Genomic DNA, 11,964 nt, shown 5'->3' with positions numbered 1-11,964 from the left:
CGTCAGGTTACCTGAGTTTAATCTGGACCATGTCATCCTGTATCCCGATGCTGCCTTGGGCTGATTGGCACCTGAGGTTTTTTTTAAGTGGGCTTCCTGTCACAATAGACTAATAGAGCTAAGGTTAGACAAATTCGACCACAGGTTCGATGGACACAGGTCGCTATTGTCAGCGTCATTTCGAATCTCCTATTTATATCGAACTGTTGTCGCAACGAAAACGAAAATAAAGCATTTGTTTATGTCGGATCTTTCGGTTTTCGGATTCTGCACGTTTCTTATCGTTTGTTAAAACGATAACGAAAATACCTGAAATTCGGCCGAAAGTGCATTCGGACCAAAACTAATGCACATGTCTAATCGCGAGGATTATCCTCAGATTGCTGAAAGAGTCAGTCAGAGTGGTGACAATACTCCCATACTGGCCGAGGAGGTCGTGGTTTCCCTGGGCAATGTACCTCAGTACATGTCGCCCCATCAAGATTCCGATCGTACCTCATCTTCTCTCTCAAGGGAGATTTGTACATCCAGCACCACACAAGCTGAATCTTCATGTTTGGATGCTGAGAGGCAAAAATTCCAATCCCTAGGTTGCTCATCGGAAGTAATTTCAACACTGTTAAAGGCTAGAAAACCTTCCACGAATTGTGTATACACAAAAATCGGGATTAAATTCAAGATATTTGCAACCGGCAGGTGTTCGGACCCAGCGGTCCCTTCTTCCTTGCTCATCTTAGAGTTTCTTGAAGCAGGCCTAAACCTCGGACTAAGTTCTCTGAAGGTTCAGTTGGCTGGCTATATCAGCAACTACACAAAAGAGATGGGCGGAAGACATGCTTATCATCCATAATAAAGAGAGGACAAGAACAGTCAACTATTGGCACCACATCCCATAAGGAAATACACAAAAGAAGAGGGGAATGGGGTAAAGTTACCCCAGGGACTTTTAAGGTGCTTAAATACTAAAGTAGGTAGAATAGATAAGTAAGTATGCAGAATCTGACCGTACAAAAATGTATTTAATTCTGTTTAATACATATTATCAAAAGTTAAGAACAGGTCTCTCAATATCCATATCAGGCTTTACAAAGACAATAAGAAAAAACACTTATTAAATACCACTCGACATGTTTCACTCAATTTGTGAGCTTCATCAGGAGTTCTGGTAAACATGTGGTGCACAAGCCAATTGATAAATGAAGGTAAAACAATTGCTGTAGATTAATGAATGCGATGAATAGCATTCACAGGATAGGATGAGTCTCTTCTGCCTGGACCTCCCATATTATTGGTCACAGAGGGGCTAAATGTAAATATGACCTTGATCAGTTGAATCAAGAGTAGCTTGTTGGAGGCTGTTAAAGCCTTATTACAAAAATAAAAATGAATAAAGCAGCCACTTAGGGTTTTCCTGAGGAGAGACTTAGCACTGACCAATTGTTGGCAATTCATAGACAAGGAGTAGAAGTTGTAAAATATATGTATACTGAATCAGCATGTGAGCGGGCATGCAGTGAAGGGGAGAGAGAGACCCAGCCTCCCCTTTCAACAGAGGGGCCACTCAATATTGAGTTGGCCCACCCTTTGCAGCTATAACAGCTTCAACTCTTCTGGGAAGGCTGTCCACAAGGTTTAGGAGTGTGTCTATGGGAATGTTTGACCATTCTTCCAGAAGTGCATTTGTGAGGTCAGTGGACGAGAAGGCCTGGCTTGCAGTCTCCTCTCTAATTCATCCCAAAGGTGTTTTATCAGGTTGAGGTCAAGACTCTGTGCAGGCCAATCAAGTTTCTTCACCCCAAATTCGCTCATCCATGTCTTTATGGACCTTGCTTTGTACACTGGTCCAAATCATTTGGTGGAGGGGCGATTATGGTATGCGGTTGTTTTTTAGGGGGTTGGGCTTGGTCCCTTAGTTCCAGTAAAGGGAGCTCTTAAGGCATAAGCATACCAGGAAATTTTGGACCATTTCATGCTCACAACTTTGTGGGAACAGTTTGGGGATGGCCCCTTCCTGTTCCAACATGACTGCGCACCAGTGCACAAAGAAAGGTCCATAAAGACATGGATGGAACACCTTTGGGATGAATTAGAGCAGAGACTGCGAGCCAGGCCTTGTCGTCCACTGGAGCGCTTGGCTATGGAGGGGGAGGGGGCGGGTGCGGCTGGCTGAGCTGGGTGTCGGTCCAGGCATGTGGGTGGATCTCAACTCCATTGACATGATCTTGCCCAAGCCTGGAGTGGCTCTGTGACATTAGCCGACAGCAGGTTGAAGCCCACTGTCAGCTGAAAATGGGTCACCGGAGTACAGAACGAACTGCACTCCTGTGATGCACAGAAGTACAGCCAAACGAGCTTTGGCTGTACTACTCCTTTAAATACCATGTAGTGCCCTCCTCTAGTAGGCTGCTATACTAAATTTTTTATTTTTTGCTTTACTGTAGTCAATAGAGCAGTGATCTATTGCTTTTGTCTGGTCAGTGTTTCCCAATATGGGTGTTTGATTCCCCCTACCTGCTTCTGGGAGAAGCTTCCAGAATATAGGACAAGGACAGTCAAATGACCATTATGAATATTTATTATGCCCCAGCCAATTCCTCAAAGGAGGCATCCAGAAGGTAGCTGGGGAAGTGATAAATGTTTAGGGGCCTTTTCCAGAGGGTTACTTCCTGTCCAGGGAGGGTTCTAGTTTTCTTGGGGCTGCTGCCCCTGGGATATTGCTACTGATGTTTTGCAGGCCTTTTCCAGAGGGTTCTTTCTTCTCTAGGGAGGTATCCACATATCCAGGAGCTGATGCCTGTGGGAGATTGGTACTGAAACAAGTAACTGCAGTCTGGGCCTCAGCAGAAGCTGGGCTGAGCGCCAAGGAAGACTGATAAAAGATTATTTGTTGGAAGGCTCTGTTCTGAGATCCTGGTCTGGAGAAGGATCTTTTGCCTCACTGAGGACCTCCTGGAGGAAGCTGGATGGTGATCAGCTCCTGGGATATTGCGAGTAGGACCGGATTTGGGACTTTCATGTGTAACTGCAGCTATAAGGGTTTAGCCTAGGGGTCTGTCCTCCTGCTATTTCTGCTATTGGTTGGAGTATCCTGATCTTTTAGCCCTCTCCTGCTTAAGTTCTTCAGCAATAAATAGTAAAGAGATCCCCTAGACTGAGCCTGTATTGTCAGTGTGCGTAAAACTGTGTCTGTAGCTGGCAGCCTGTGTACCTCTTAGCATAGGATAATAGGAAAAATTTAGTTTCTGGCCCCTTCTGTAGTCAAGGGAGCAGCAATTGTTTGTTCTGGTCTGTTCAGGGTTCCACAGGCTGGGTGTTTAATTGCTTACCTCTGCCTCTGGAAGACGCGTTCAGAACATAGGGAGGAAAATCAGGCGACCAGCCTAAACACTAATCAGGCTCTAGCCAATCCAGAGAGAGGAGTGTCCAGAAGGTGGCTGGGGAGGGGATAAATAGTTTGGAGCCCTGGGGAGATGCTTTTACCCTTGGCAGGGTGGGTTCCAAAGCCTCTGGGACTGCGGCCCTAGGAGGCAGCCCATGGACTGTGTAGCTGTTCATTGAGGTCTCAGTGGGGGCAGATCTGGGAGCCTAAATTGATGCTCTGAGGAGCTGGCTGTAGGAGTTCACCATAAATGATCTGGTCTGTAGCGAAGGATTGTATCACTCACTGGACTTTGTCCAAAGGAAGCTGGAAGGTGTGCAGCTGTATTTTAGGTTGCTGATCTTTTATGTTTGGCAGCAATATGCTTTTGGCTTCCTATGAGAACCTTGCAGATTGTTGATCTTGTCGAGAGGGCAATTGAAAGGAACCAGAAGAGGAACCAGAAGTAGAAATAACAAAGGATTTGAAAAGGCAGGACCTTCAATGAAGCAGATTTATTGATAACAGCTGAGAACAAGCAAAAGCTAGTTCAAAGACATTGGGGCTCGCAGGCCCTTTTTATAACACATTTTAGAATAGAGTGCAGTTGGGGCATAGGAGCCAGAAACTGCCCCATCAGGCAGGTGTAGTCAGCAAGTGGAGGCCCTGGATAGGGCAGGAGGACAGGGAGAGGTAAACTTGCAGGCAGAGGAGCCAGTTGTAGACTTCCTGACCCTTATGAAGATGTAGACCTCCTGACACTTATGAAGGTGGTGGAGGCTAGGGCAGGTTGCAAAAGGCATTTTAGGCCAGGCCAAGTGTTCCCTGGAATGGGTGTACTTAAGCTACAGATGTTTACGATGATCCTAATACAGTGAGACCACCTCTAAAGGAACAATGAGTGAACACAGACAGCCTAAGGTGAACCAGAACCTCTGAGTGAGTATGAATGACCCTGGGTGGAGAGAGACTGAGCTAAGGAAGATGGCTTATTAAATGTGCTGCTTTCACATGTGAATGCTGTGGATCGTCCACTATATGTGATTGACAATGCACTGTGAACTGACTCCTGGAAATATGTCGAAATGAAGTGCAGCAATTCTGTTTTTGTGTGGACACTTGTTCCTTGGAGTTAAAAGGTTTTTGGCAAGGAATGTCAAGAGGAAGTCTCCGGCATGGAGTGGGCACAAGATGGTGGAGGGTTGAAGCCTTGAGAAGGTGGGACGTTGTTCTGGAAGGGAAATGGGAAGAGCAGGGAAGGAAGGGAAGAGCAGGGACTTGCGCTCTTGGCACCTTGGCACGTTCCTTGGAGATAAAAAGGTTATCGGCCGGGAATGTCAAGAGGAAGCTTCTGGCATGGAATGGGTACAAGATGGTGGAGGGTTGAAGCCTCAAGCAGGTGGGATGTTGTTTTGGAAGGGAAGTGGGCAGAGCAGGGAAGGAAGGGAAGAGCAGGGACTTGTGCTCTTGGCACCATTACTAGCCAATCACAAGCCCCCTTATATGCAGACAGTATAACACCCAACATATCCATCATTGAATCAAATTCTTGTCTTGATAAGACTTCTTCATCCCAAGGACAATTATGCTTACAACTTTGTCTGGCAAAATGAACTCTAATGCACCCCATTCTACGTGTTTAATGTCTTTTTATAGTGTTTTATCTATACAGCTATTTTATATATTTATATATTGATTACACGATTATGCACTATTAATAATATATAGATGAATAATTAACTTTATTTTCTTATTATTCTATATTTCCTAAATATTAGTAGACAGTATATGTATTCTTATAGTGTATTCACATCCAAAAATATATTTTCAAAAGTATTATTTAAAGTTGAAGCAGACCCTTATCTATGGCTCTTTCAGCTTTTGTTGAGAAAAAACCTCCCCCCTCGGTGATCTATGTACATTGCAGGAATTTTAACAAACTTAATTGCAGATTCGTGCCTTCTTGTTATTCTGAAGAAGTAGCTGTTTGTTTCTCTGTGTACATGTGTAAAACAAATCTGTATGGGAGTGGTTTTATCATTATCAATCAGCTGCTGCACCTGCAGGGTTCTGATGAGGAAAGTGGCAAGGTCTGCATCCCTTTAGAGGTGATCTCCCTTTGGGAGTATCTCACCAAAAATGAAATTTTTGTTGCAGGGGACACCCAACATCTGAGAAAATCAGCGAGCCAATCACACAAGCAGGAAATTACATTTCTAAGGGGCGTTCTGTATACCATACCACCGTACAGAACGCCTCTAGGTTGCTATATTGCATTTTACATAAAATTACAGCAGCTGCAGATTGGTCATTTTCAATAACATTTATTTACAATGAAATTTGTGTAGCATTCTATACTATATATAATTTTTTAAATTTTTTTTGCTCTTTTTCCACGAAAGTGAAGCTACGCTTTAATTAAAGCTCAAAGTTTTCTAATCTTATACTCTATTCACTATAATTATAGACTGTAAAAGGTTTTAATTACTTGTCAAAGTTGTCTTTCTAATTAAAGCGGAATTACAATCTAGACACTACAAACCAAAAACGCTATATAATTCATTTTTGATAATCAAAGCAAACTCCCCCATCCATCCAAAGAAAGCACTTTGAATAACACCCCCCCCTGGCGTGTGGCTATCTTGAGTAAGGGCAGAAGATTCATGTTGCATTTACTTCCTGGAATCCATCTGCCCTCAGCTCAGGCATGCAGACAGGAGGGTGTGCTTTAGACATATGCGGTTCATTTCGTTCCGAATAAATATTCGGATACATTTTTCATTATTCTGAGATATCCAAATACTGGAATTACAGTATAAACAAAGTTTACAGAATGCTCCGAATAACGAAAAAAAAATTTGTCCTAATTTCCGAAACTCAAATTGAAATTCGAATCAAATTTTACATCAAATTAAATTCTAGTGATATCTTTTTATATCCTTTTCCATCTTTGTAAAGTTTCATTACCTTGTTACGCAGGTCTTTTGACTGTTCTTTTCTGCTCCCCATGTCCAGCCTGCTTATTGCATCCATGTGATAGCTAACAAACTCATTGACTATTTATACACAGACACTAATTGTGATTTTAAAAGCCACAAATGTGGGAAACTAATCTTTAATTGGCATTTTAACCTGAGTGTGCCACCTTCTGTGTCTGTACCAAGGCCAAACACTCCAGGGTATGTAAACTTTTTATCAGGGCCAGGATTTTAAAAGGAGCCAAAAAACTATGTGATAATAAATAGAATTGCACAGAGCGGCCCCCGAACCTCCTCATCTCGGGTCCCTCACCGGTGCTCCTGGCCCCTCCTCTCTGTGCAGTGCCCCCATGGGAAGCTGATTCCCATGGGGGCACTCGTGCATGCTTCACTGACACAGACAGAGGGACTTGGCCCTCCGCTCCCTTGTCACTGGCTTTAATCCACAGCACTGGGAGCCACTGGTTCCCGGTGCCCCAGCAAAGCTAGCGAGACCCAGAAGTGAGGAGGGAGAAGGTCTGCAGACGCTGGTTTGAATGAGGGCTCAGGGGTAAGTAGAAGGGGGGGGGGGATGCTGATGCTTTAACATTTTTTACCTTACTGCAAAAATGCATTAAGATAAAAAATGTTTAGGCTTTAGAACCACTTTAAATGACAGGAGTTGCTGTGTTAAAATAGCAGTTTGATTAAAAAAAAAGATCTAATACAGTGTGTACAAACACTGTTCAGCCATTACAAAGAGATATACAAAGTAACATTGTTAGTTATATATTTCATGCACCTGCAGATCAAAGAGATGAGCTCACTGTTCTCCTTGCTGGAGGGTAAGCTGTACCCAAGGATCGGCCGTGCAAGGATCTCCCTGCTTCCTCCATTCTGTGGTTTCTTCACCTCTCCTGCAACTTCTTAAAAAAAAAAATGTAATCAAAAGTCCTCAGGGAGGCAGTTCTGACATGAGGAAACAAAGCCCTGCTCATCTACTACGGTGGTCAAGGCATTGTAAGTCAGTAATGGAAGAAAGATCTGCAATGAGGAGAGCAATATTTTTGCTTGCACAGGATTGGAAGTTTTTAAAAAAGATTAGCATTGGTGAAAAACTTAAGAAACAATACAGCTGGTGCTTGGGAGATGAAGGTGGCAGGAGGGTGCCATCCTGGCATTCTTCATGTCTTCAATATATCAGTTCCAGGTAGAGTTGGAGACCACTTGTGGTAGTGGAGCTTTGGAGGCTTTGAAATGTCCATGCAGTTCAGAACCCAAGCACAACCACATTTTTCCAACCTGCTTTCTGATTTCGGTACTCAAATTTGCCTAACATGCCTGAAATACAAAATATCACAGAAGCATTAGTGATTTTACAGCCCGACATATTTCTTGCCTGATGGTTTTTGCAGCCTTCCAAAAACTCAAGTGCCAACATGAAGATCATCTAGATCAAGGTTTAGAACAGGAAAATCTGGATGCCGCACACCGGATAAAGTTGAAAAATCTTCTTTATTGTAAAACTTGGATCATCAAAAATACAGGACAATCAGGCAGATGGTACAGACCCACTGACGCGTTTCGCACTCTAATTTGAGTGCTTACTCATAGCTCAAAATGCTACGAGTAAGCACTCAAATTAGAGTGTGAAACGCGTCAGCTGTGTCTGTACCATCTACCTGATTGTCCTGTATTTTTGATGATCCGAGTTTTAAAATAAAGAAGATTTTTCAACTTTATCCGGTGTGCGGCATCCAGATTTTCCTGTTCTAAACCTTGCTCCAATTTGCATTTAGCCAGCACCTGGGACTCCCCACCTCTGAAGGTTTTACTAATACACACCTGGGATCAGGTCCACCTGAGCGGTGAATCATTTTCTCCAAGATTATCTAGATCAGGGGTCTCCAAACTTTCGAAAAAAAAGGTCAGATTTACTGCCCTCCAAACTTTAGGAGGGCCGTACTGTGGCCAGTGGGAGTTGAAAATGCCCTGACATCGGTGGGAGTAAACAATACCATAGGCTTGGTGGTCAATGGGAGTAAAGAAATTACATCATTGGTGTCAATGTGTGGAATTGTGCCCCATCACTGGTGCCAGTGGGAAAATTGGTTCCTCATCCCTGGTGTCAGTGGGAGGAATACTATCCTACTGAATAGCGCCTTGAGGGCCAGATAAAGGCAAGCAAGGGCCACATTCGGCCGCAGTTTGGAGACCTCTGATCTAGATCCAATCTAAAGAAGTTGTTCCTGGAATGTGTGATGAGAGCACATAATCATAAGAATGCATTGATAAAAGAAGGAGTCAGCACTGTGTAGGCAGCAGTAGGGTCTTGGTGGATTGAGGGGGGGGGGGTAGCTGCCTTCAAAATGTCCATGGTTCATCCCCGGATTTCCATCTTCACCACCCCTCCGGAACATCTACTATAACCCACCACCCAAGCCTGTTTTGACCCAATTGGGCGTATGTCCCCTTGGGTCCACTAGATCCACAACATCATTGACGAACTTACCAACCTCTACTGTTTGATGTCATGTATGGATTCATCGGATCACTGCATACTTGCATAGTTCCTGCTCTACTTAGTGGAGTACCTCTTCTCCTGACCCTTCTGTTCCGGAACTGGAGAGTGTGCGTGACAGCGGACCAATTTCCACCCAGAACAACCACCTCTCATTGGTGATCGTGACCTACGAGATACCATCCGGGAGATATTACGGGAGGTCACCTCCTTATGCCTAAACAGACGTACTGCTATACGGCAGATACGTCCTACAGGATCCGGTAAGAGTACCCAATCTCTTTCTTGATGATATTTGTGGCGTGTTACCTGTGGCTGCCTTACATCTGAGTATCTACTCACCGTCCAGTGTTCCAGCACCTTTCTCTTTGAGAAGACCACCACTAATTCCATGTTTATGGACTCGGGTCTCACAACATACCACAGTTTCACTCTAGACATTTTTGTCCATATTTCTTTGTATATCTCTTACTGTGTTAATTTTACAATCATTATTTTTTCATACTTACTTTGCACAGATATACACATGTTTTATTCATGTTCCTAGTCCATACTGGGGACCTTAGCGCTGCACTTTATTATTTGTATATTGGATTGAGGGGGGGAGGCCTGGTTGGGCCCTAGGGGCAAGGCTGGGTCAACCTGCCACGCTCTCAGATTATACCAGTAGATCGTTTCTCCCAGTAAAAACAGAGGGGCCCTGGTGTCACTTCAATAGGTAGCCTCTTTAGAACTCTGAGGGTACAGGACCAAGCTGTTGAATTGACAGCTGAAGACCACTGATGACCGTCTTGTGCAGGGCTTTTAGTGCCCCCCAACATTGCTGGATTTATGAGGCAAAAGGGGCAACCGCCCTAGGTCCCACTGACAGACAAAAATAATATAAAACATTTTTTTAAAAATTATATAAAATAAAAGATAATAAAATATATAATAATAAAAAAATACTCTCTTTTATTAAATGTATCTTGGGAAGTAATATTTTTCTGGCCATCATCTCTAAAGGTTTTTACTGTGGACTGGTATATCGTATCATTTTTAAATAGGAATTTTGGAGGCTTAAGCAAACACATAGAGCGCTATAACCTACATGTGTGTGCATGCGTAACCTCGGAATGACGTTGTGTCATGCATCTCAACCCCTTCAATACCGGGTACCTTCACCCCCTTCCTGACCAGGCCAATTTTCAGATTTCAGCGCTGTCACACCTTGAATGACAATTGCGCGGTCATGCAACACTGTACCTAAACTACATTTTTATCATTTTTTCACCAAAATAGAGCTTTCTTTTGGGGGTATTTAATCACCACTGTTTGTTTTTTTTTTTAATTTTTGCTAAATAAATGAAAAAAGCTTGAAAATAAAAAAAAATAAAAAAAATTTCCTATGTCGTGTACACACGGGTGGACGTTTCGGCATCAAAGGTCCGACGGTCTTTCCGACGGACTTTCAACGGACTTTTGACGGACTTCCAACGGACTTTCGAACGAACAGACTTGGCTGCACACGATCACACCAAAGTCCGACGGATTCGTACGTGATGACGTACACCGGACTAAAATAAGGAAGTTGATAGCCGGTAGCCAATAGCTGCCCTAGCGTCGGTTTTCGTCCGTCGGACTAGCGTACAGACGAGCGGATTTTTCGATAGGGACTGGGTCCGGCGGAAAGATTTGAAACATGTTTCAAATCTAAAGTCCGTCTGATTTTCGGCGGAAAAAGTCCGCACACGGTCGGATTGTCTGACGGATTCGTTCCGTCGGACCAGTCTGGTCGAAAAGTCTGCCCGAGTGTACACGGCATTAGTTTCTGTTAAAAAAATTAGCAAATAAGTAATCTTTCTTCATCAATTCAAGCCAAAATGTATCCTGCTACATTTCTTTGGTGAAAACAACCCAAATTAGTGTTTTATTATTTAGTCTGTGTGAAAGATATAGAGCCCACACACTATGATGTACAGATATATCTGAAAATTGATCAATCCTGATGTACTGACGGCCTATCTCATTTCTTGAGACCCAAAAATGCCAGGACAGTACAAATACCCCCAAATTACCTCTTTTTAGAAAGTAGACCGTCCAAGGTGCTTAGTAAGAGGCATGGCAGGTTTTTTTTGAAGTTGTCATTTTTTTGTCCTAAGCTTTTAGAAAACTAAGAAAATAAATCTTTTTTTTTTTTTTTTTTTTTTACATACTCTCACCAGTGCAGTACAGCATCATCATATAACTGGTGTGGTGGTGATCAGAGACACTGACTGGTGACTGTATGAGAATAAATATATAATAATAATAATAATAATAATTATATATATATATATATATATATATATATATATATATATATATATATATATATATATATACACATATACACATACACACAGTCAGGTCCATAAATATTGGGACATCCACACAATTCTAATCTTTTTGGCTCTATACACCACCACAATGGATTTGAAATTAGACAAACAATATGTGCTTTAACTGCTGACTTTCAGCTTTAATTTGAGGATATTCACATCCAAATCAGGTGAACGGTGTAGGAATTACAACAGTTTGTATATGTGCCTCTCACTTTTTAAGGGACCAAAAGTAATGGGACAATTGGCTGCTCAGCTGTTCCATGGCCAGGTGTGTGTTTTTCCCTCATTATCCCATTTACAAGGAGCAGATAAAAGGTCCAGAGCTCATTTCAAGTGTGCTATTTGCATTTGGAATCTGTTGCTGTCAACTCTCAATATGAGATCCAAAGAGCTGTCACTATCAGTGAAGCAAGCCATCATTAGGCTGAAAAAACAAAACAAACCCATCAGAGAGATAGCAAAAATATTAGGTGTGGCCAAATCAACTGTTTGGAACATCCTTAAAAAGAAAGAACGCACCGGTGAGCTCAGCAACACCAAAAGACCCGGAAGACCACGGAAAACAACTGTGGTGGATGACCGAAGAATTCTTTCCCTGGTGAAGAAAACACCCCTCACAGCAGTTGGCCAGATCAAGAACACTCTCCAGGAGGTAGGTGTATGTGTGTCAAAGTCAACAATCAAGAGAAGACTTCACCAGAGTGAATACAGAGGGTTCACCACAAGATGTAAACCATTGGTCAGCCTCAAAAACAGGAAGGCCAG

The 11,964-nt window shown here is 42.9% G+C and overlaps 1 protein-coding gene across 1 annotated transcript in view; it reads right to left on the bottom strand.

Annotated features, from left to right (window-relative positions):
* Positions 1–5,662: 5,662 nt before the first annotated feature.
* The window catches only part of LOC141108703 (uncharacterized), a 33,622-nt gene continuing 27,320 nt past the window's right edge, over positions 5,663–11,964 (bottom strand). Inside the window, exon 7 of the mRNA XM_073600572.1 lies at positions 5,663–7,656. Coding sequence (XP_073456673.1) covers positions 7,586–7,656 — 71 coding nt within the window. The 3' untranslated portion in view covers positions 5,663–7,585. The remainder of the gene's footprint in view (positions 7,657–11,964) is intronic.

Source organism: Aquarana catesbeiana, linkage group LG09, assembly GCF_042186555.1.
Source record: "Aquarana catesbeiana isolate 2022-GZ linkage group LG09, ASM4218655v1, whole genome shotgun sequence".
Classification (NCBI taxonomy): domain Eukaryota; kingdom Metazoa; phylum Chordata; class Amphibia; order Anura; family Ranidae; genus Aquarana; species Aquarana catesbeiana.
Note: the sequence above shows the minus strand (reverse complement) of the source record. Positions and strands in the feature narration are given on the sequence as shown.